This window comes from Eleutherodactylus coqui, chromosome 2 (assembly GCF_035609145.1).
Source record: "Eleutherodactylus coqui strain aEleCoq1 chromosome 2, aEleCoq1.hap1, whole genome shotgun sequence".
Taxonomy (NCBI): domain Eukaryota; kingdom Metazoa; phylum Chordata; class Amphibia; order Anura; family Eleutherodactylidae; genus Eleutherodactylus; species Eleutherodactylus coqui.
The window spans coordinates 24,033,028-24,059,165 of NC_089838.1; the positions used below are offsets into that span (position 1 = coordinate 24,033,028).

Here is a 26,138-nt window from a genome sequence, read left to right on the forward strand (position 1 = left end):
TTGTACTTAACCATCTCACAATCCCTTTAAAAGAACAGTTACAAGAAATGTTCTATGAGTTGCTTCTATGGAAAACCAGGAGCATGCCTTACTAATGTGCCACTAGAAACCCCATCAAATTAATTAACGGGACTGTTAGGAAAAAAAAACATCCATTTACCAGAATGCAAAATCTGTCATGCTCTGGTCTAGAGATGAGGCAGTATACTCGCTAAGGCACATTACTCGAGCGAGTAGTGCCTTAGCCGAGTATCTCCCTGCTCGTCTCTAAAGATTCGGGGGCCGGCGCGGGTGACAGGTGAGTTGCGGCGGGGAGCGGGGGGGGGGGTTGGGAGAGAGGGAGAGAGAGATCTCCCCTCTGTTCCTCCCCGCTCTCCCCCGCCGCTCCCCGCCCCCCCGAATCTTTAGAGACGAGCGGGGAAATACTCGGCTAAGGCACTACTCGCTCGAGTAATGTGCCTTAGCGAGTATACTCGCTCATCTCTACTCTGGTCTATATAAATGAAAAACCCACAGCAAGATAAATCAGCAATTCGTACGTATTCACATCCTCAAAAGGATCCCATATGGTTACATACCAATGTAGCAGTGCTAACGCATCTCACGTATATGTGCTGCAGCCATAGCACGGCACGGCAATGCCGTGTGCACAGAGTGGCAACAAATCACACTACACAAGTAGTGTTGCAGCACATTACACTGCCGCCGGCATGGTTGGAGCTGCTACATCAGTATGTAATTAAAGGGGTGTTCCCATCTCAGACTTTTATGGCTAATCCACAGAGCTGGGACCTGCATCTATCTTCTGTTCTGACCCTCATCATCCCTGGACTGGTTGTATGAGATGTGCAGAAATACGGAAACAGATGAGCAACCTTCACTACATGGCATGCATAACTCTCATAGAAGGTCAATGGGAGTTACGCCAACATCATAGCACAGTTTTGGTAACTACTGGAAGCAGTTGTGCTCGGCTGTGTCCATGCTGCTGACCACCTCATATAGAGTGGCGTTAAATAATTAAATAATCCTGAAATTCTGATAATCCGACACTTTCACTGGATGCGCACCAATTTATCTGCACTAATTGGCAAACCCAGATGTAGTCGAAAGTAGTCAGATTCAAACCCAGATGTAGTCGAAAGTAGTCAGATTCAAACCCAGGTCTTCAGTGCTCATTGCCCTTTTGGTTGACCCTTTACCTCTCCACGCTGGGGATCTTGGATCCGAGTGAAGCGCAAGTCGCTGAGCTGCCAGTTTGCGTTCACACTGTATATCCTTAGCTGGGATAATTCAAAGGAAGCATTGAAAGCCTTCGCCCGAATGCGGATAATGATGGAGTTCACCGACAGGGAGATGCCTTCCACTACCTTTTCAGCAAATCCGTACTCACTAGAAAAAGAAAAGCAATTTAAGTGATTTAGTAAAAGCGTATTTACATGCAAAGCCGCCAACAGAGACTTCAGAGAGAGTTTAGTGGTCGGGGCGCTCGGCGCATCTCGAATGACCCAAGAATGCGTTTATAGACAATGCTGGACCGGGCTCAAAAACAATTAAAAAAAAAAAAAATAGCAAACGGCTCCAAATTTCTAGCAGGCCAGGAACGTAAGAAATACATATTTATAGCATGAACAGAATTCCAGCCCAGATTAATAGTCCAGGTGTCGGTGCAGGCCAACGCAATGACAAATGATAGCACATCCGCATCTCGCTGCACAGGACAACCATTTATGATATATGCTTGGCTGCTCTCACATAAACCAATAGATATTTCATATAGAGGCCTCGCTCAAACCCCAGGCCAACATAGTTCAATGGCATTGGTCTTCTCCGTTGTATCTGTCCAGCCGATGCTCTGAATCCTCTTAACCCCTTACAGAGCTTGTGCCAAGATGGCATGCCCTTATTTATAAGCTAGGGTCATAGACCGGAAGCCCCCCATGGTCTCATAACGGAGAGCGGCTCCCGATCTGGCGGGCCGTCTGCCATCTTGGTAGTAAAGAAGAGCCTGTGACTAGTCACCCAGTAACTAGTCACCCATGACTCCTTCAGTTGGTAGGAGTCATGTGAGGCTGGCTGCGGGTTCCCCCAACAAAACCAGCTATTTGCCAGGAATGTCGAGAGCGACAGCATGCGAGCCCCTGCATTATCAAAGGGGTTTTGCATCTTTGCAAAACCCCTAAAAACATTTTTTGTAATCCTTGCTTTTCACAAGTCACACAGACTTTATGTTTTACATGATTAACATTTTTTTTGTATTGCTTTCTGTCACCATGTTGTGCCATAAGGACTGTGCTAGGGCAGGTTTTTTAAAATATTGGCACCATTTTGGTGTACACACGGGTTATAAAACCCCTTAACGACCGTCCATATGCCTTTTGCCGGCAGCCATTAAGGGTCCTTCCTCTCATGCAATCACCTTTTTACAGGGCTGCATCAGAAGATGTGATTGGGTGGTCCCAATGGGTTGCTATGGCACCTGGAGGCTTGATGCAATGTTTTATAATAGATTGATAAAAGACGGTGATATTCAAGCCCCCCCCCCCCCCCCGCCCCCTAAGTGTGACAAAAATAAAAACAAATAAAGAAGCATTTTACAAAAAATATATATAAAAAAATAAATAAATATAAATCATCAAAACCCCACCTTTCCCGCTTTACTAGGACTTAAAAAAAAAAAACACCACAAATCTGGTATCACTGTATTCATAATAATCTAAATAAAAGTTAGTACATTATTTAACCAGCACAGCGCCCACCTTGGGAAAAATAAAAAATAAAAATACAAAAACACACGGCGAAAAGAGATACATTTTGCCCATCTCAGCTTAAAAAAAAAAATAGAAAGTTATCAAAACATATTGTACCATTATAAATTAAAACTTGCAAAAAAAACAGCCATTTAAAAAAGGAAAAAAAAAAATAGGGAAAGACAGAAAGAAAAAAGTTAAGATAGTGAAAAAGTTGCAGAAAAAAAAAAAAAGGGGAGTGTCAGAGTTCACTCTGCTTGTACAGGCAGATACATCGTTGTCTCATTCAAACGGGAAATCGTTCCCTCATTCTAAGTGAAAGACAACGACTCAACAATCAGTATTTAACCCCTTAATGATGCGTCCCCCCCTTCCCATTTTTGTTTCCCCCTTAAAAAAGAAAAAATCGTAACTCCTCTATTTATCCATCGACGTCGCTATATGAAGCCTTGTTTTTGCGGGACGAGTTGTATTTTTTCAATGATGCCATTTAATGTACCACATAATGTACTGAAAAACACTTAAAAAATTCTAAGTGGAGTAAAATGAAGAAAAAAAAACAACAAAAAAAAGCCATTCCGCCATCTTTCAGTTCATCTTGTTTCAAACTGCAACAAAAATGACATAACTTTATTCTACGGGTCAGTACGATTAGAGTTTTTTTACTGTAGTATTTTTATTTTTTTTTCAAAGACATTTAATTTTTTTCAATTATTTTCTGCCGTTATCTTCTGCACGCAATAACTTTTTAAGTTTTCCGTCAACATGGTTGAGCGAGGGCTCTTTTTTTGCGGGATGTCCTGTAGTTTCCGTTAGTACCAATTCGGAATACATACGACTTTGTGACCGCTTTTTATTGCAGTTTTCTGGGAGACAGGGTAACTGAAAAAGTGCATTTTTGGCGTTTTTCTGACTATTTTCACCGTGCAGAGTAAATAATGCGCTACTTTGATAGATCGGACTTTTACGGATGCGGCGATACTAAATATGAATTTTTCTTTAATGATTTTGATTTTTTTATTATAGATATGGCAAAAAGGGATGGCTCGATAGGCAGTCTTCCAAGGCAGCCCTGGGGCCTCTTTGAAGGCCCCGGCAGCCATGGCACCTGCACGGCTACCCGATCTCACCGTGAGGGGCGCCGTATGGGACCCCTGAACGTCGTTCAGGGGATTTAAATGCCGCTGTCAGAATTGACAGCGGCATTTAAAGGGTTAATAATAGCCGTGATCAGCCGTACGGCTGATTGCAGCTGACGCCTGCGCTGTATGAAGAGAGGTCGCCCCGCGACCGCTCTTCATACATACCCTGACGATCCAGGACGTAAATGTACATCCTTGAGCGGGAAGTGGTTAAACCGAACGATTAATGAACGAGCCGACGATGATTTTCATGCCTGCATAAGATGAACGATAATTTTCGCTCGTTTGAAAGCTTTCTGAAGGATAATCATAATCGTTCCATATAAAAGGGCCTTTAGTAGAAAGTATGCCACAGGCAGTATCTGGGGTCATTAGGGCCAAAGGAGCCCGACTAAGTATTAACTAATGGAAATATACACTATTGTTGATTCTTGCTCAGGTGTCGATTACTTCTGGCAGGATCGTGTGTACATTCCCACACTGTCCGGCCTGACACTGAACTGGCTGCTAATGCACGCCCGGCACAAATACACACAAGTAACATTGTTTTTATTACAAATATTTGCATTATGAATGTGAAACCCCACAGATCAGCGAGTCCGGAGCGCTGCTGCAGTAACCAGAGGAAATACTTAACATTCTGTAGGGTCTCCTCTTCCATCTGTCACTCACATAGTCTGCATCTCCCATACATATTTATTTGTTGTGCTGATGGGAGGCAGAAGTTTGTGCAAGCAGCAGGAATTTATGATCCCTTCCTGTCGGGTGTCTACAATTCAGGCAGGCGGGGTGGAGTAAGGCCCAATGTCCACGGGCAGGTTTTATTTATAAAATGCAGATCTATAGGCCCATAACAATGCATTAGCATCCACAGGGCAGTTTAATGCATGCAGACGTGATTTTTTTTTTCCCCCGACGTGCGGATCACATATGCGGGAAGAAATCGCAGCATGCTTCACTTTTCTGCAGATTCCGCAGGCACGGCTTCCTTTGAAGTCAATGGAAGCAGTCATATCCACGGCACAGTCACAGCTGTCATTGTGGCTGAGCCGCGGATCCGCGGTAGAGTAGGTGATTAAAAAAAAAAAAAAAAGTGAGCACCTCGCATCCACCAGGGAAAGAAAGAAGAGCCGACCACGATGGAGGTGAGCCCCGCATAGTCCAGACAGGTGAGTAAATGTGATTTTAGGCATCATCGCTGCGGGCACGGGTGGAAATTGCTGCGGGATTTCACACTTGGAAACTGTGCATGTCGGTGGACATGAGGCCTAATGGTGATGGGAAGATTTTCTTGGCTTACCCTAAGAGCAATATTCCTGCAGAACCCTTTGAACACCCAGTGGAATCTGAGCCACGATGAAGTGCTGCAGTTCTGAAGGCCAGAGGAAGCCCAACATGATACTAAACTGGGGGCTTGGACATCAAATAACAAATAAGGTTGAACACTGATAAATGTAAAGGTTCTGCACATGGGCAGGGAAATACAGGTTACAATTACACACTAAATGGGAAACCACTGGGCAACACTGACATGGGAAGGACTTGGGGATTTTAGTTATCTGTGAGCTTATCTGGAGCAACCAGTGTCAGGCAGCTGCTGCAAAGGCAAATAGGATCATGGGGGGGCATCAAAAGAGGTCTAGGGGCACATGATGAGAACATTGTTCTTCCTCTTTACAAGTCACTGGTCAGACCACACACGGAATATTGTGGACAGCTTTGGGAAGAAGGACATATCAGAGCTTGAGCGGGTACAAAGGCGGGCAACTAAAGGAATAAATGGAATGGGCGGACTACAATACCCAGAGAGGTTATCAAAATTGGTGTTATTAAGTTTAGAAAAAAAGACAACTGAGGAGCGACCTAATAACCATGTATAAATATATTGAGGGACAATACAGAGATCTCTGCCACCATCTAATAATACCCAGGACTGTGACTGTAATAAGGGGGCTTCATCTATGTCTAGGGGAAAGAAGGTTTTAATGCCGATATATAAAAGAGTACTGCAACTAATGGCCCATTTTACACGGAACAATGATTGCGCAAAATTCGCTCACACGGCAGTTTGACAGTTTTGAGCGATCTTTACATAACTAAGTAGCTAATTAGCTGCTAAAGAGTTAATGCAGGCAGAGAGGGACATCTCTGCGATAGCGCCGAGAACAATGCAGCTGTTTTGTATATGCAAACAGCTGCTTTGTTCTCGGCGCTTTCAGCTGGTGTCCCACTGAGAACTGCCAGCGCGATACAAACCGAAAGAATGCTATCAGCACCGTCCGCCGAGATATCAGCGTGCGGCGCTTCTAAGGCTCATCGCTCATTTCTAGCTGGCTAGAAATGAGCGATGGATGAACAATGCACGAACAGTGCACAATGGCCGCGCGTTTAGACGCAACTATTATCGCTCAAAAGACTGCTTTTGAGCAAATTATGAGGGATAATCAGTGTCTAAATGGCCTCTAAGGAACTCTCTACCTGAGGACGTGGTGATGGATATTTGGTAGAGTACAATAGGGGTCTGGATACCTTTCTAGAATGTTACAATAATGTTATAGGTTCAGTGATCCAGGGATTATTCTAACTGCCAGATTGAAGTCAGTAAGGAATTCTCCCCAAAAATGAGGAAAATTGGCTTCTACCCCATGGGGGGGGGGGGGATTAGGCTGCACTGGCTGGACATGTGGGTTTTTTCAACCTTACAAAGTATGTTACTAGATGGGTGTCTCTAATTACAACCATCATATCCATCTGCCATTTGTTCTGGTCCGTCTCACCTCTGTCCGGAAGCAGTCACCAGCGGAGAGGGTCCATTACGTTCACGCGGCTCCTCACATGTGCTCATTTCCATTATTACTTTATCTAGGGACTAAAGAAATAAATAACATAAATGAAAGTGCAATGTTTATTATGTTCATAAATATTCATCACCGGTAACAGCAACGGCCATGAATCAGAGAGGGAAAAACAATATTGAACTTGCAATTTCATTACTTTCACAGTTGCAGCGAAAGAAAAACATACATTAGAAAGCATCAAGGTGTCAACTAATCTGCACACTGGAAAAACAACAAGTGATGTAAACCTTTACATTCCAGTAAAACCAATGGGGGCAGATTGAAAAAGAATTCAGCAAACCAATGCTATTTTGTATTTCTAATCCGAAGGTTCCGTCACAGATACGGCTGAAAATACCGGAACTAAAAATGCTGCATGCAGTGCTATTTCTTCCCTCCAAAAGGCGGGCAGCTGGGCGGAAAGTGAGCGGACTCCATTATATGTGTAGTCAGTGGGGTTTGCCCGGTGCCATTTGGTTCCATTCAGAGACAGAACAGTTTCGCCGCAGGGATTTCCCTTTCCTGCTCCCCGGGAGCAGAAATAGGAATCCCTGCCCCAGATGTGAAAGAACTCTATCCTAATCCATCACCTCTTCAACTAAATCACCCATTAGGAAATTTTAAGCCAAAACAGTTATCCAGAATAATATAACGGCGTTCTGCTAAGAACAGTGCCATATCTGTCTACAGGTCGTATGTGGCATTGCAGCTCAGCTCCATTCGCTTAACTGGAACGGAGCTGCAAGGCAATGCCAGATACAACCAATACCCAGGTGCAGTGCTGTTAACAGAAGGCAGCAGCCATGTGTTTCTGCTTCTAGACAACCCTTTTAATAGAAGGGGGTATACTATTTGGAGCCTTGATAAATTACTCAGACTAAGGCTCCTTTCTCACGAGCATATATCAGCTGTTTTCACAGTCGGCCGCTACCATCTGTGGCATTAAAGCTCATGAACGAGCGCACAAATCTAACGTTTGTGCGCCCGTTCACATAGTATGGGCCCTGGCGCATATACGCCGAGGCTGCCAAGCCATTTCCCCTCCCTTCCCCTCGCAGGCTTACCTCTGCTCTTTGCAATGGGAGGGGGCAGGACAGGGCGAAGATAAGTGCTGCCCCGTCCCGCCTCCTCCTATTGCTGGCTGTGGACAAGGGGTGGGGTGGATCCTAGCTCCACCCCTGCCCATTGCCCACAGCCAATGGGAGGAGGCGGGACGGTGCTGCGCTTACCTTCGCCCTCTCCTGCCCCCTCCCATTGCAGAGAGCAGAGGTGAGCCTGCGAGGGGGAGGGAGGGGAAAGGGGCAGAAGATCTGTACTTCTGACATTAGGACTTTTGGTCTAGGTATTCCACAAAGATCACTTTAAAAGTTTCATTCTCTTATGATAAATCAGAAAACTAACCAGAGTAATTGGGTGAGTCTTCAGCTTCGTCCATGGTATCTGCAAAACAAGCAAAAACATGGTATCAGTAATGTTGTAGAAATGAGCGAGTCAGCTAATTATCTAGTTGATTCACTGGTGGTTGGGGCATCCTATGGCAATAAGATATAGTCACTGGAAAAAGCAGACCTTTACTAGTGGTCTTAATAGTAGTGGCACCAGAGAGGAAATTATGTATTATGTGGTATCCAATGAAGTCAATGGACATCTTTCAAATACACTTACTAGTACCAGTTGGTGAACATCCATGAGTTACTTATCAAAAACTTTCAAAATCACACACCAAAACAATTACCCTCCCTCTCTAACAAAATAAAATGTATTAGAATGTCAGACTATTCTGGACTCACCCGAATAGCAGCTTTGTTGCAGAAAACTTTATTGATGGCAAGCCAGGTAGGTAAATCGAGCATGTTCTGCAGCACATCTTCATCAAGTTCCAGATTAGTCAACTGACCTTCTCCTTTAAGGGTGCTGAGGTTGATTTTGTCAGGAGACAGATTCTTTGTGAACCTAGAGAAAGTATTAAACCATAACTTTATATATCTGGTCACATTAACAAAATACAGCATATACTGCCCAGCAGCAAATGTTGACTTATTTTCATTTTGGGTACTCGCAGAGATGCAGTAAGGCCGCTCCCACACATGTGGTTGGCAAAACCTTTCGTTTCGGACGCAGGTTCCTGCCTCCGACAGTGGGTTCATTGTGATGGGTAACTAGGTTCGCTAAACACAGTAAAATAGAGCAGACAGCACTTGAAAATGGCGGCACAATTGAGCACGTCTGCAAGACGCCATCGAAATCAATGGGAGCATTATACCGCAGCGATTAAAACGCTAAAAGCACGTGTGAGAGCGGCCTGAAGGCCCCCACCCACGCACAGACACTGTTGAGTCATTGGAACCTGCCGATTTCTGTGGGGTTGGACAACTCTACTCTCTATCGGAGCTGTTCAACTTAAATATCCTTGACAGATATTAGGGGACAGCGTGGATAGGGGACATTGAATTTCAACCCCCTATCCTTTTGTTCCCCAAGAGATAAGCTTGCGCCAGAGCCGTCTGGTCACAGCTAACCTTCCTAAACACACACATTCTTGGTTGAAGCAAGTGTATATGTGTATGGGGGAGCCAGTGGCAACAGCAGTCAGGTGAATGACCGTTCAGCCAACAGCAGTTGAAGGTGTATGGGGACCTTTAGTGCCTCAGTTCTCTTGCATTTTGGATTTTGTTGAGAGGTATAAGGGTCATGATGTAATCAGGGGCACAATTTTAGAAGGTGTAGAACGTTCCGTCATACCTTGTTCCTGATGCCTGTAGAGGCCCACATATGACCTCCTAAATGCACTAAGAGGACACAGATACTACAACCACCACATAATAGTTAAGGAACCAGTCACAGATCTTTCATTGGGGCCAACTACTTATTACAATTTAATTTTTGTAAAAAAAAGGGAAAAAAAATAATTCTCCCTGAAAATAATCCAGTTGCAGGTTTTCCTGCTGCTGGGATCCCAAGCAATCAATTGTAATTTGCTAAGTGGCAAGTGTTTAATTTCCCTGCAGCGCCACCACAGCTGGAAAGAAGTATTACATTTTCCTCACAGGATGCTCATGCAATGTTTAGATGTGCTGGGTCCTCCTGTAGCTACTCCTTACTCTAGAAGATAATTGATGGAGGTTCTCCACAAGCAACAGCCAAATACTAAAATAATCCCTTTAAGAGACGCATTAGTAGATCTTCAATGAATATTGACCAGTGGGTGTAAGCGGTCTGACCAGAAACGGCTAATTCAGAGTAATTGTCACTTAGCTCGCTTGAAGGAAAAATAAAAAAATTAAGATCCTTTTCCGTAAGCTTGGCAGAAGCGATTGCTTTTATGTCAGTTATGATAGATTTAATTTGGTAATAAAAAAGTCATTATGGGTGGAAGTCACTTCCAAAAATAAAAGCAAATGCTTCTATAATTATCCACAAGAACTGGTTCATCATCATGTAGATATCTTAACTAGAGAGTTCAGATCTATTCATTAAATGGAGGAAATTCAGAAGCCAAATCTGAAAATAAAAAATGTCCTGTTGACCACTGGTGCCCGGGGTAGGGGCGGAACGAAAGAGGAGAATTGTAATTACCATATTAATTCAGGGGCTGTTCCTCAGACCACAGAAGAATCCAGGGTTTTGCTAATCTGCAAGCAGTCTTGGGTGTCGAATGTTAACAATTAGGGCTGCTCCAACTCATGCCTTCTGCTTGGTGGTCAATGTTGGGCAGAGGAACGTTTAACTAATAGGGTTCGTACACATGACTATAATATGGCTATGTAAACCTGAGACTTCCAGTCTATGGGATCCAACTATATTTCCACGTGCATCCAATTCTATTCATTTTCTGTTGGTTTCCACATGTTCTGCATGATGCCGGTATTAGTAATCAAAAGTATTATTTTGGAATTAAATGGCGATTTAAGCTCAGTTCAACATGAAAAAAAATTCTCTGGGCCGGAAGCCCGGGCCTACAGGGGCCCAACTGACCAGGAGAAAAAAAAGTTTATTTTTGATTTATTTGAAGAGATTGTAAACATAAAGAGTGTATTTATAGAACTGTTTTTAATGAAGAAAATGACCCATTGTGTCTACTTCAAGCTATTTACAGTTTTAACCTTCAAGGGATATTTTTACATTTTTTGTCTGGCTCCTTGGCTCTTCTGCACCATAGAAGTCACAATGGCATCGGCAGAAAGGTCTTTGAGTAGACCTGCAAATAGGTCAAAAACATGGCAGAGGAGCTCCACATTGCAAGAAAGGCTGAACAAGATAGTATTACTAGCAACAGAAAGTGAATTGGCAAAAACGGTTGGTTTTTCACATATAAATCAACTGCTCAAATAAAAGCTCGCAAAAAAAGGTCTAAATGATTGTACTACTTTGGAACAATTACTTTGTATTCTATGAACATTTATCTAATAAAATAACTTCTCTATGGTTGGATTTTTTTCCCCGCCTGGACTAAACCACACAGAGTAAGATTTTTAGGGGGTAGAGGGTGGATGGCCTAGGGGAGCAGAGTGTGACGGGGGGGGGGGGGGGGGGGGGGGCATGAAATATTGTGGGGCCATGGAGAGTCTAGATCTAAAGAGGCACTACCCTAGAGTCCCAGGGCATATCGTACCACTCTCAAAAGTCACAATAAAACTTCAAGGGGTATTTTGCACAGTTTGAGAGGGGCGCATTATTAGAATGCAAGACACTAGATGGTCGTATCAATAAACTGCCACCACCTGGGCTGTTCTGACTAGACTGTTAGGAGGTGTTGGGACCGGTGGATGCGTAATGGCACACAAGGCGACCGGGCTTAGGAAGTCTTTGTCAAATCACCAGTAGATCGTCCAATTGTCTGACAAGTGCAAGCATCTATAAAAGCCCATTTACACTGGACGATTTTCCGCTAAAAATTCGCTAATCGCATTTGTTTTAGCGATAATCAGTGCAAGTAAATGGGCGCAGGGCACCCGCATTCGGGCACTTTTCGGTGATCATTAAAATCAAGCTCACTTGATTTTAACGATCACTTTTATCAGTCGGTCTCCACGGGGAGGGGAGCATCTGAGTGCAGATAATAGCCTCAGGCTATTAGCTGTGTTCAGGGAAGGCTTCATTTACATCACACATGTCAAACACGCGGCCCGCCACCTCATTTTCTGTGGCCCGCAAGCTGTGCAGCAAGTTCCCTCACCCTCCGTGCTGCTGTCAGTATGAGATCGTCTATCAGCTTGTTTTGTCTAGTAGAGCAGTCAAAAATAGAGGAGTGCTGATAGCACACTGACAACGGCCACGGAGGGGGGAAGAAGCCTGCAGAAGACATCATCTCTGGTGCGAGGAGAGCGACGCTAAAGGAAGAGAAGCAGCTGCAGGAAAAGAGCCTGTCAGCGCTGAACTCCTCTCACCGACACTTCCTCTATTCATGGCAGCAGATCTGGGGAGACATCAGGGGCCCAAGTATGCAGAAGGATAGCAGCCAGTATACCTGCCAGTGGGACCACATTGGATGCAGGTAAGTATATAGATGGTTCTGCCTTGTATATAAACATATTTGTTTGCCTTGTATATAAAAATGCAAAAGTGTCCTTGTGTGCATGTATTTATATATGTATAATAGTGTGCGTCTGTGTATATGTATAATTTTATTTATTTATATATATATATATATATATATATATATATATATATAAATAATTGTGTGGGAGTTACTTTTTACTGCTGGGGCCACCATCGGGGTCACTTTTTACCACTGGGGCCACCACGGGGGACCCCATTACTACTAGGGCCACCATGGGGGACCCATTACTACTGGGGCCACTATGGGGGACCCTATTACCACTCGGTCCACTATGGGGTTCGCTATTACTATACAGTCTTACAATTACAATCGGCCCTTTGAAGGCAACCATAAGGCTGATGTGGCCCTCGGTAAAAATGAGTTTGACACCCCTGATTTACATACATAATTGGTATTTAAGTAGCCGAGTAGCTACTTGAATACCAATTATTTTTTATGCAAAATAAATCACTCAAACTGTTGGTTTGAGCGATTATCTGCTTGTGTGAATGGGCCTTAATGGTTTCCTTGCAATCATTACACGGCCCCCTGCATCTGACGGAACCATTTCCAGTCACTTGGCTAAAGGACATTTGGTCTCATGGAACTCATTAGGTGTACTGCCTTTGACACCCACCGCTAGTAGTTGTGTTGAGAACGATGAAACTAGACTGGTATGGAGTAGAACTAGGTTGTCTTCAGCAACAAATCCAGGTTTAGTTTGGGCACAGATGACGGTTGCGATTGTGTCTGGAGACCTCCGGCTGAGCGCTATAATCTGGTCTTTGATGTGGAGCGGCACACTGCCCCCTGCTGGTGTGATGATCTGGGGGGCCATCACATACAACAGTCGGTCACCCCTAGTAGTGGTATGAGGTACAATGACAGCTCAGCGATATGTTCAGGACATCCTGCAGCCACACGTGTTGCCTCTTATGGCAGGATAATGCTTGGCCACATACAAGGGTGTCACAGGAGTGCCTCCACAACATTGGCACACTTCTGTGGACTGCCTGGCCACCAGATTTATCGGCAATAGAACACGTATGGGACCATCTGGGGCGTCAACTTAAACAGTTTACAAAATTTGCACAATCTAGAGGCTCAATTAATGTTACAGCAAATGTGGAGTGATAGAGGTGGCACAACAGGGTTCTAGAGCCTCCATGCCCCGTATCACATCTTGTATCCAAGCTAGAGGTGGTACAACAGGGTTCTAGAGCCTCCATGCCCCATATCACATCTTGTATCCAAGCTAAAGGTGGTACAACTGAGTAGTAGAGTCTCCATGCCCACCTGTATCACATCTTATATCCAAGCTAGAGCCGGTTCAACAGGGTACTACAGCCTCCATGCCAGTCGGTATCACATCTCGTATCCAAGCTAGAGGTGGTACAACAGGATACTAGAGCCTCCATGCCCACCTGTATCACATCTTGTATCCAAGCTGGAGGCGATACAACAGGGTACCAGAGCTTCCCTTCAAGGGTTCAATTTTTCACAATAAATGATCCTTTTGCTCTGATATTGTACAAGAAGGTGGAGTGTTAAATATTCATTGGGTTTGCTCCTTGCTACGCAGCTGACCAGTCTTAGGCCAAGAATTTAGGTTTCTGCCTTTTTATTTTCAAAACAGTTTTGCATTCATTGTATTTTTTTTTTTTTATCTTTATCTTTTGTCTTTTTATCCTTTTTGTAAGAAAGGCACCTTTTGCATTAAAAATTGATTAGTGTGGTCCTTGTGGCTATGACCCTATGGGCTTTCAGCAGTGTTAACCTGTTGATTGTGAGCAGTGTGGGTGTGTATGCCAGGCTGTTGGCCTTGTCCAGGGCTGATGGCAATGAGAGTTTGGGGTGTGATCTATGCTGGAAGTGGAAATTGTGTGCAAGATTGAGTGGCTGAAATGGATACAACTGCCTGGGGTAAACCTTGTGGGAGTATGTACGTGACACCATGGACAATCTGTGTCCTTATGGATGGAGGCGACACACAACTGCATTGCAGGCTTTACACCCCTGGTTGATACATTGGGACTACCGGTAATATCGACCATAAAATGGGCCAGTATTACATCAGTCTGATAATGGCCTTCTAGAATAACACAATTTCCATTTCTCTGTTGCTCTCATTCACCTCTTGATCAGCCCACATAGAACACACAGATCTCTTCCAGGTTACGGCGACCCAGTAAATCTTTCACTCTCTGGACTGCAGATCAAACACTTACATGTGAAAAACCAAATTAACTCGAAAAAAACCCCAAAAAAATCACAATGGAGCCATCTGCTTTCAGAGCCCCTTTTTCCTTTCGAGTCAGGCTGATCTTGGACAGTAATGCTGTTGGAAACTTCTTCAGCAACAGGAAAAAAAACCTAAACTTTCAAGAAAAATGTACTTCAGAGGTTGAGTAAAGATTGCAGGGTGTTAACTAGGTACATTGAACCTGGTCCTTGGCTGTAGCCGATACCGGGGGTCTGAGGTGCGAATATATTTGGCCATTTGTAACTTTCCATCTTGTATCCATACAGCCATGATTGTCAATGTATAAAGTAAGGATTGTATAATTTATAGACTTGCTGGAACCAAGTGAATATCTGGACAAAGTGTCACCATTGTCTATAGAGTCTTGTGATCTATTGCCCAATTAATCATGCAAGTCTATCATCATTGTCTTAAGACTGAACTGGGGCCTGATGTAGATTTGAAGCTTATTGTTGCCATTGTTTTAAGAATCAGTTTTGTTGACTGATCTGGTTAATGGTTAATCTGGATTGTGACCTTTTCAAACACACAACTCTCTGCATTTAAAGTTGTAATGCAAATAGTCAAGCAATAATCATAAAATGTATAAAATACAGGAGGGTTTTGGAGAGTTAAGGCGCAATTAAACAACGATTATCGCCCAAAAGATGTCTTTTGAGCGAGAATCGCTGTGTCCATTTACAGGGCAAGGTGATCGCTCAAACGTTGAGCAATCAACTTGCGCTCCGAGCAGGGGATGCAGAAGACAAGTGGTGCCGCTTGTCATCTGCATCCAGCTGTTCTTTGCTCGGAGCAGCAGCCGAGCGCTCTGAGCGGGGTATGAAGAACAGAGCGGTCTAGCTGTGTTCTTCATACCCCGCCTGTCTTCAGGGAGCGGGATACAGCTGAAACAATAGTATCAGCTGTATCCCGCTATGAATTCCTGATAAGGCTGATCGTTCTCTTTTAGCACGCTGAAAGACGATGAGCGACGCCATAACGAAAACTGCACGATGTCAGTGCAGTTACACACAACGATTATTGCTCAAAAGACAGCTTTTGAGCAAATTTTGAGCGATAATCTTTGTGTCTAAATGGGCCTTTAGAAGCATGTTGGACCTGTGATGGGGAATGCCCTCTCACAGTATCATTCCCAAGAGGCCCCCTGTTCTCGGACTTTTCACTGTTGCTTCTCCGGTTGATGCACAAAGCAAAAAAGTGTACCTAAGGCTGCCTATCCATGGGCGCTGCGGATCTCCGCCGCGGGAGCAGGAGCCGGCAGACGGATCTCTGCTTTCAGCCTATCTGACAGATAGGCTGACCGCGGAGAATCGCGGCAATTCGCAGCGCATTATATATATATATATATATATCTTCTGATCTATTCCATTTAAGCCTGAAGAAGAACCCCGTCTAGGTTTGAAAGCTCGCTATAACATCATGTGTTTTTGTGAGCCATTACAAGGTATCATATCTACAAGATTACTTGGGTTTCTCTTGCTGGGAACAATCACATTGTAAAAGCAAAAATACAACAATCCTTCGTACACTTTAGCGACAATTTCAACAATACCTGTCCCATGTAAAGCCGCCTCTACTGTTCTACATTTGAGCCCTAGACATCTGAATTTACACTAGTTTTCTACCCCATATTTGCAACATTCTAAACAGTCAGCAGAAACACTTTTGAAGTACGTTCTTCTTTATATGCCATGTAAACTGCAAGATGCAAAGAAAAGTCTTCTTTCGCAATATGAAGGGAGGCTTAAGAAGTTCAACTGGGAATTATAAAACTTTGTGCAAGCCAGACCATAAAAGAGCTGAGACACAAGGAACGTAAACTGAAATCACTGCATCAGCTGCATCCCGGGAACAACAAGATACTGCAGGATTAAAGCACTCCAAGCAAAGACATCTACTTAGATATATGTGTCCCTACTGGCAGCCATACACAATAAATGGAAGACGGACAAGCCTGCCGATTTTCGGGGGAACCAGTGCTCCTCCCCTTGGTATGGGTCTTTGTATTGGAAGTGTGATAGACAGATCATCGGTGTCACTAACAGGTGACATCCACCTATTACCAACAGGGCTGTAGCACTCTATAAAGTAGATCATCTCCTTCGGCACTGATCAGTAACCCACTTGGCGCAACTCCTTTAATTGGGTAATGAATGATTGATATCCCATTAGAAGAAAAAAAAAACAATGATCTGGGACAATTAGGCATATGCCTAAGGGCAGTTTTGCAGGTAAGGGCCCAGTTATTAGTCTCCATTTGAGAGGTTCCTCCCATAAGTTTGAAGGAGTGACATGCTTGATTTTTGCGATATTCAAACCAACTCTCGCCATAGTCATGTACGAAGTCGGGGGTGGTGGTCCTAACTTACAGCCTTCCATAGTTAACGCAACACCATAAAATTACCTAAAAGACCAGGTATTGCGTACCTATAGGTTTCAGAGATGTAACACGGGTAAAAGTATTACACCCCAGACTGGCTCAGGTTCAGTTGTCTCTTGAACTGGCCCTCTGTGCAGGTCGAAACAAGATATACAAGTTTTCCCTCCTCTATAACGTTATGAAATAATAGAGGTTTTGCAATAAAAGTAGAACCTGAAAAGTAAATCAGAGCTAGAAATGTATATTTTATTTATCTAACGAAGATGACCGGACGCCTCTACGACGCAGAGAAGAGATTTCACCCCGTTATTAGAGTCTAAGAGGGGCGCGTTATTGGGATGCGAGAAGCTGGATGGTCGTATTGACGAATTGCCGCCACCGGGCCGTTCTGACCAGGCGGTAAGGAGGTGTTGGGATCAGTGGATGTGTGAGGGCACACAACGAGACCAGGCTTAGGACCACTGACAGACCACCAGTAGAGAGGATTGTATCATCATCCGACAAGGAGCTCCAAATGTTTAGTTGTTTTCCACCTGTATCACATCTTGTATCCAAGCTAGAGGCAGTACAACAGGGTACTAGAGCCTCCATGCCCCTGTATCACATCTTGTATCCAAGTCAGAGGTAGTACAACAGGGTCCTAGAGCCTCCAGGCCCACCTGCATCACATCTTGTTATCCAAGCTAGAGGCGGTACAACAGGGTACTAGAGTCTCCATGCCCCTGTATCACTTCATGTATCCAAGCTAGAGGTGGTACAACACGGTACTAGAGGAGAGGGATTTTTTTTTTTACAAATTTTATAGAATAACAAGGAATAACCAGGCCATAAATATTAAGGCGGCTGTATAGGACATACACCTCTGTTCTCCTCAACAGTGCAGGTTCTAGAGGCGAGACCCGCATCTGACATTTATAGCCTATCCTTTTTGGATATGCCATAAGTCTTGGGAATGCCCATTAAGTTTTTTAAATGCAAAAGTCAATGGAACTTTTTTGTAAGATGCGTTTTTAACATTAGAAAGTCCCATTGACATACATTAGTGTGTGGGAGCCCTTAGCTTGGACAAACCTAAAAATTTCCTAAAAATGTCATCTGGAAAGGACTATTTTATTTTGGCTACTTCTGTGACATTTAACACTTCATCCTCTACTCGAGAAGTGCTGGAATGTTCTTATAAGAAAGTGAAAGGAAAACAGCGATTCTATCTTCCTGTTTTTTGTTATTTCACTCTTAGCATTCCCCATTGGTATGCTAGGACATGACCACTGATGCACAGAGCTTACAATCTATAATACGCAGTCATCATTTTGCAAACCACAAATGAAGCCACAGTTGTGCTTGCTCCAAGCAGTGCGGATGGGCTTTAGGATTTCATTCAAGGGCTTCTCCAGGGTTAGAAAAACATGGTTGCTGTCTTTAAAAAAAAAAAAAAAAAAAAAGGGAGAACAGCCCCACATCTGCCCACAGGTTGAGTGTGGTATTGCAGCTCAATATCATCGCTCAATGGAGTGGAGCTGCAATACCAGACACAAACCATGGACGGGCGTTCAAGGAGGAGCATAGCCTTATTGTTGGGAACATGAGCAGGACACAAATGCACTTCTGGCAACAGAGATGTGGTCACGATATACCAACGAGCATTGCACCGTCGTAAACAATGCCTGGATTGTGCTGCCAACGCCTACGGGGCACTGGTGATCTCTTCCCACTCTACTACTGTGACTGTTCCAAGTAGAACTATTCATCTGACTGGCATCCTGTGAGTAGAAGGCGATGCCCCAGTAGTCGGGCAGTGCTGAGCGGGTATATGCGGTAGACCTTAGTGTTGCATGCTCACCTGCAGAAATTACAACCAAGGTTTAAAGGTGGCCAAATACAAAAGATGGAAGTAGTCTGAAGCCACCAAGTATCTCATCTATATAACAAGATCCCAACTTTCCCTGACGGCAGGAAGGATCAAGTATGGAAGATTCCATGATTTTTATGACTGATCCTTTGTTCCCGCAGAACATAAGTCCCTACCAGACAGATCTGCAGGTGCTGAAAGCAATGTGCATGTATATACGGGAGCACTACTAGACGAGAAGCGGCCAAAGACCCCAAATCCCACCGCTGTCATAGCAGTAATATCAGAGTGACATTGTTGTGGGCATCAGCATGCAGACGCTCATCTATGCCGACACTCACAGTTACATTAAGGTCAGCCTGCTAATATCCTTGGCATATTCCTCAATGTGGCAGGTTAGCAGGGGGCAAAGAAGTAAGCAAGGACCATAGAGTAAGTCAGTATATCGGCCCTTTGTTCTATAACACATCAGAGGGAACCCCCTTAATTGGTCTTTAATAGTCCAATGTAAATTGTGAGCCATAAAATTAAAGGGAACCTGCCATAAGCTTGGAACTAAGCGACACCAACGGCACGTAGGGGGGGGGGGGGGGGGGAGCTAAGCGACACCAACGGCACGTAGGGGGGGGGGGGAGCTAAGCGACACCAACGGCACGTAGGGGGGGGGGAGCTAAGCGACACCAACGGCACGTAGGGGGGGGGGGGAGCTAAGCGACACCAACGGCACGTAGGGGGGGGGGGGGAGCTAAGCGACACCAACGGCACGTAGGGGGGGGGGGGGGAGCTAAGCGACACCAACGGCACGTAGGGGGGGGGGGGGGGAGCTAAGCGACACCAACGGCACGTAGGGGGGGGGGGGGGGAGCTAAGCGACACCAACGGCACGTAGGGGGGGGGGGGGGAGCTAAGCGACACCAACGGCACGTGGGGGGGGGGAGCTAAGCGACACCAACGGCACGTGGGGGGGGGGGAGCTAAGCGACACCAACGGCACGTGGGGGGGGGGGAGCTAAGCGACACCAACGGCACGTGGGGGGGGGGAGCTAAGCGACACCAACGGCACGTGGGGGGGGGGGGGAGCTAAGCGACACCAACGGCACGTGGGGGGGGGGGGAGCTAAGCGACACCAACGGCACATAGGGGGGGGGGAGCTAAGCGACACCAACGGCACGTAGGGGGGGGGGAAGCTAAGCGACACCAACGGCACGTAGGGGGGGGGGGAGCTAAGCGACACCAACGGCACGTAGGGGGGGGGGGGGGGGGGGGAGCTGAGCGACACCAACGGCACGTAGGGGGGGGGGGGGGGGAGCTAAGCGACACCAACGGCACGTAGGGGGGGGGGGGGGGGGGGAGCTAAGCGACACCAACGGCACGTGGGGGGGGGGGGGAGCTAAGCGACACCAACGGCACGTAGGGGGGGGGGGGGGAGCTAAGCGACACCAACGGCACGTAGGGGGGGGGGGGGGAGCTAAGCGACACCAACGGCACGTAGGGGGGGAGCTAAGCGACACCAACGGCACGTAGGGGGGGGGAGCTAAGCGACACCAACGGCACGTAGGGGGGGGGGGAGCTAAGCGACACCAACGGCACGTAGGGGGGGGGGGGGAGCTAAGCGACACCAACGGCACATAGGGGGGGGGGGGGGAGCTAAGCGACACCAATGGCACGTAGGGGGGGGGGGAGCTAAGCGACACCAATGGCACATAGGGGGGGGGAGCTAAGCGACACCAATGGCACGTAGGGGGGGGGGGAGCTAAATTAGAGTATGTCAACGGTTTCTGATTTTATTTATTTTTTAAATTAAACACCGCAATGCCCGCATACCTGGTAAAAGTGAGGTTTAAGCACAAAAATGTGATTTGCATAATGGGCCATTGTCTGATAACACACTCCCTTTAAAGGCAAGGGTGTGAAACTCCTTATAGTTGCCTTCAAAGGGCCAATTGGAATTATAGTAAACGACTTCAATGGGTTTGTTCACATGAGCAGATGATTTCATGCGATGCAACGGAGTGAAACAATAATAATACGTGGCACGGCTGATTTGGTACACATTGAAATAAGCCATTTAAGTGAATGGGCCGGAGCAAATACACATCGAATACAGGCAAAACGTGAGTATTCGTTGGGTATTTGCGCACCATTTCGATGGGCCCGTCTGCTTTCTTTTGCGTGCGTAAATACACAGTGTATTTGCGCACATGAAAACATGCCGGAGTGGCCAAAAAAAAAGCGTAGGCATAATCGATTTTCAGCTGCGCAAATATGCAGCGTGTTTGCACAACCGAAATGCACTGATGCCTGAGTGAATCAGCCCTAATCGGGACCCCCGTAGTAACAGCGACCCCCGTAGTAACAGCGACCCCCGTAGTGGGCCCATACACTCTGCATACAGGAGGCACATGCAGATGTTGGGAGGTTAAGAGGTCAGCGATCACAGACTGTACTACCGCTATCAGACTGAAGCTGCTGGCGGTGCGAGTAGAATCCCTGTTAGGTTTGATACACGGCCGGCGGGCCACATAAAGTGGGCAATGAGCCAGCTTCGGCCCACAGGTCTTGTGTTAAGGGTTGCAAATACGAGATGTCCGATTCTGCTAAATCAAGTTCAATGTTTCAATACCTGAGGAGTCGGTATACCATACTGGCAGAATTACGCGGCTTCGCACGGATCTATTTCATGTACAGCTTTGTGGTTAGATAGAACTACCGAAGCGCCTGGCTTCCTGACGTGGCAGACTTGGTGCAGCCATACATAAAGAACAGACAACACATGCATTATATATGGATCCTGTGTCTGCATAGCCATAATACAGTATGTGTGACATATGATTATATACACTACACACATGCGGACATATTGACTACAGCGGATATGGCTGTATATACATAAGGTAACAGCACGCTGCAGCTTATAAATAGCAGGATAGAAATAAATCACAGGTTGGTTATTTGTCCCCGCTCTATAAAGTCACAGGTTAGATAGTAACTCGCACCCAGCTATGTGCCAGATCTTACATAACTCCAAAGTGCGAACTGTAAAATACAGATTTATAACAAGGAAGTACGCAGACGGCTCCTCCCGCACAGAACATGACACCGAGTAACCCAGCCGAAGGTCAGGAATCACTGGGCCAACCACTATATTACACCACTACCCATGATCAGCGAACAGACTGCAAATCCCTCACCTCTGTAATACGGGAGCAGGAAGGGATTTACTGTAGATAAAGGTTTAAGATTTAGATAATTGATAGGAAAATCTAATTCCTTACAAAATAAATGGTGTTTTATGGTCTTTTTTACCCGGGCCGAGCTGTTGAGCAAACAATGGCTGACACTCGTCCCAGTGATGCTCGCTCCCATGCTGTTACACAGGAGCAAGTATCGCGGGCATCGCTCACAACCACTGGGTACCGCAAGGGGTTGCAATTGCCTCTCAGCCCCTTAGCGAAAGGGGGCCCCGCAGGCCCCCGCCATATACTGACTTTTCAGTCAGCTTAAAAAAAATTAAAAAAAAGTTGCAGCAACTGCAAGAAGCTATCTTGTCTGCATGAGCCAGAGCTGCACTTGCTCACCGTGTACAAACATCACATTGCTTATCCTGTACTGGGCCTAAGTTACATCCTGCATTAGGCCGGTTTCACACGGCCGTGACGGGCTCCGCCGCGGGATTCCGCGGCGGAGCCCAACACAGCGCCCCCCCAGAGACCCCAATACTTACCTCCAGATCCGGCGTCCTACGTCCCACATGACGCTTCGGCGTGCATGCGCAATAGAGCGCGTGACGCGCCCACCACGTCGCATGACATGCCCACCGCGTCGCATGATGTGGCTAACGGTAGGCGGGGAAGCGGTTTCATGCTATCTTCCACTGTGCTACAGTGGATGATAGTGTGAACGGATGGCTTCCATTGACTGCAATAGAAGCCTTCCGCGTGTACACCTGCAGCAAATAGAGCATGCCGCGGGTGAGGATGGGTGATTTTACGGTGCGGTAAGCATTGTGCTATTAGGTTCAATAGAACCTAATAGCTGCGGGCAACGCAGCAGATTTCCGCCACGTATTACACTGCGGAAATCCGTCCGTGGGAAGGAGCCCTCATACTCCAGAGCTGCACTCACTATTCTGCTGGTGGAGTCACTGTGTACATACATCACATATCTTCAGCCGATCCAATACTGTATGGCATCCAGAGCCGCTTTTTCAATTTTGCTGTGAAGACAATTCCCAGCATGTCATGATCGGCTATAACTGTCAGGACATGTTGGGAGGCAGAAATGGCAGCAACGAGGCACTTGTAATAAATTTGAGCCTTTCCCTATATGTCCAATCTACGCCAGCTTTGGTAACTCACTTCCCTGTGGTGCCAATCATGTTATCAACTGACTATACAAGGCCTTGCACTGCCTATAATACCATAACCGATACTGTTCTGTCACAACATTATCCCTACAGGTGGTCCCAAAAGGTCCTAGGGCAGTGATGGCGAACCTTTTAGAGACCGAGTGCCCAAACTGCAACTCAAAACCCACATATTTATGGCAAAGTGCCAACATGTCAGGGGGCGGAGCTTATCACGACATACTATTTTACCACCGTCGTTCTAAAAAGCGCAGGGCCGCTTCAAAATAGACAGGGTGCCGGTTTTGACTGTTTTTTGGATGCAGCAATACTGCAGAACGTCCTCAGGGGAAATTTCTGTGGAAACTTCTGCAGCATTTCCACATCCAAAAAGCAGCCAAAATCTGCACACTGTCTATTCTGAAACAGCCCTGCCCATTTCCACCACAGGTAAACATACATAGCGATAATAGTGACCCCCACCCAGCGGCCCGAGCGATAACAGTGCCCCTTCCAACATCGGCCCCCAGTATGAGAGCGCCATCCCACATCGGCCCCAGTATACCCCAGTATAATAGCGACACCCCACAGCGGGCCCCCACTATAATAGCGACACCCCACAGCGGGCCCCCACTATAATAGCGACATCCCACAGCGGGCCCCCACTATAATAGCGACATCCCACAGAGGGCCCCCACTATAATAGCGACATCCCACAGCGGCCCCCACTATAATAGCGACACCCCACAGCGGGCCCCCACTATAATAGCGACACCCCACAGCGGGCCCCAGTATAACAGTGAGACCCCATAGTGGCCCCCAGAATAATAACGACACCCCACAGCCACTGCCCCGCCTCTAGCACTCGTGCCATAGGTTCGCCACCACTGTCCTAGAGCTCCACGCTGGCCAGAGATTGTACACATAACCATCCCAGGGGAAAGAATACACAGGAACAATCATCACTGGAACGACCTGTCAGGCATCTGCACCCGGCAGGTCGTTCCATCTAAGGGCACTGAGATGAGCTCTTATAACACAGTACAACAATACGTTTTTACTTGATGTAAAGACTATACTTGTCAGTATGCAAATCAGTAGAAAAAGCTCTGTCCAGTCATCACACATTTCTGGGAGATTTTAGCTCTGAAGCAAGCAGAATGGTGAATGCAGCTGTGGAGTAGGAGACAAGCTGTGACTTCAGCAACAATAAGGAATTGAAACCAAAAGTATACTGGAAAACTATATAACTTTTCATTATCCAAAGAGTAACCTTTAGGTTTTGGAATGAGGGAACCACCTTCACCCGATACATAATGTCTTTTATTCCTTCTAGCTGCTCTCCTTATCTGATCCATGATTCACAGAGGAACACATCCAAAGTCCTCTCTATTGTACTCCGTGTTTACATAGCCGCTACCAACATGTAGATGTCATGCACCGCCATCGCTGCTCATGTGCCAGCCTTGTCACGCATCAGAGGAATGACAGAACACTGATGACATCACAGAAGCTCCAAAACGTCACTTTTTCCAGCTACCCACCAATTATGGTTTTTAAAACAGGATGTCTCATTCCATATTGCCCCATACTTCCTTGGACAGCGCAGCAGGAGGAGTACGCTTTATGGCAGTTGCAATAAATGAGAGATAGCAGACAGAAATGTCATTAGATAAATAATCAGCCTCCAGCGATTGAATCAAAGGGGAGTGAAAGGAGAATTGCATAGTTGCAATACCTGTGTGCATAGTGCCATTGCCCTGCCTTTTACCGACCTCTAGTCGTGCAATACAGCTAACATTAAAGGGGTTGTACCGGGATCACAAGTTGTCCTCTATCCACGGGAAAGGGAATAAACTTGCTGATTAGTAGGGGTCTCACCAGATACCCCAAGCTGATTTTGAGAACAGGCTTCTCCTCTTCCTCTCTCCCCGTCACTGCTGGGGTTGCTTCTCCCTCTACAGCGACATCAAAATAAATGGAGAGCTGGCCAAACATGTACTGTTTTTAACGGGGCTAATGGAAATACTTGAACACTTGCCGCTCAGCTATCTCCGCAGTTACATTGAAAATTAATGGAGCGCCAGCTCAACCAGCGGTCCATTCAGTCTCCTGTTCACTGTGGGGGTGCAGGGGGAAGAATAGGGAAACGAGAAACCAAATACTTAGATCTGCCAGATCTCAGCAATTTGTACCCTATCCTGTGGGTAGGGAATATCTTGTGATCCTGGTACAACCCCCTTTAACTTGCCCACCCACTAATGAAAAGGAAAGGACTCTGCTCCTCCCCCAGTCTATACAGCAAAGCTTGTAAATGAGCCACAGAAAACAGGATGCAGCAGCCTATTGGGTCTACTTTAGTAGTGCGAAACTAGAATATTGCAAGAATTTTCCTCTATAGAGCTATTTAAAAAAACATTTTAAAAGTAATTTTATATTAAAAACGGCTTTTTTTTAAATCAGATATTCCCTTCTTCTCCGAGTGTATCCCCTATCCTGTGGGTAGAGGTAACTTGTGATCCTGGTACAGCCCCTTTGGCGATAGCTGGATTGTACTACTAGACACACACACACACACACACACACACACACACACACACACACACACACACTTCCGCTCACTCCAACAGGCTTAAAGGAGATGTCCCGAGGCAGCAAGTGGGTCTATACACTTCTGTATGGCCATATTAATGCACTTTGTAATGTACATTGTGCATTAATTATGAGCCATACAGAAGTTATAAAAAGTTTTATACTTACCTGCTCCGTTGCTGGCGTCCTCGTCTCCATGGAGCCGACTAATTTTTGGCCTCCGATGGCCAAATTAGCCGCGCTTGCGCAGTCCGGGTCTTCAGCTTTCTTCTATGGAGCCGCTCGTGCCAGAGAGCGGCTCCGTGTAGCTCCGCCCCGTCACGTGCCGATTCCAGCCAATCAGGAGGCTGGAATCGGCAGTGGACCGCACAGAAGAGCTGCGGTCCACGAAGGTAGAAGATCCCGGCGGCCATCTTCAGCGGTAAGTATTGAAGTCACCGGAC

The 26,138-nt window shown here is 46.1% G+C and overlaps 1 protein-coding gene across 2 annotated transcripts in view; it reads right to left on the reverse strand.

Annotated features, from left to right (window-relative positions):
- Positions 1–26,138, reverse strand: part of BLTP3B (bridge-like lipid transfer protein family member 3B) — an 89,661-nt gene that overhangs the window by 55,082 nt on the left and 8,441 nt on the right. For both annotated transcript variants that reach the window (XM_066590486.1, XM_066590487.1), the window contains exons 2-5: positions 8,520–8,682; positions 8,131–8,169; positions 6,670–6,761; positions 1,203–1,392 (exon numbers count right to left, since the gene is read on the reverse strand). In XM_066590486.1, coding sequence (XP_066446583.1) covers positions 1,203–1,392; positions 6,670–6,761; positions 8,131–8,169; positions 8,520–8,682 — 484 coding nt within the window. The remainder of the gene's footprint in view (positions 1–1,202; positions 1,393–6,669; positions 6,762–8,130; positions 8,170–8,519; positions 8,683–26,138) is intronic.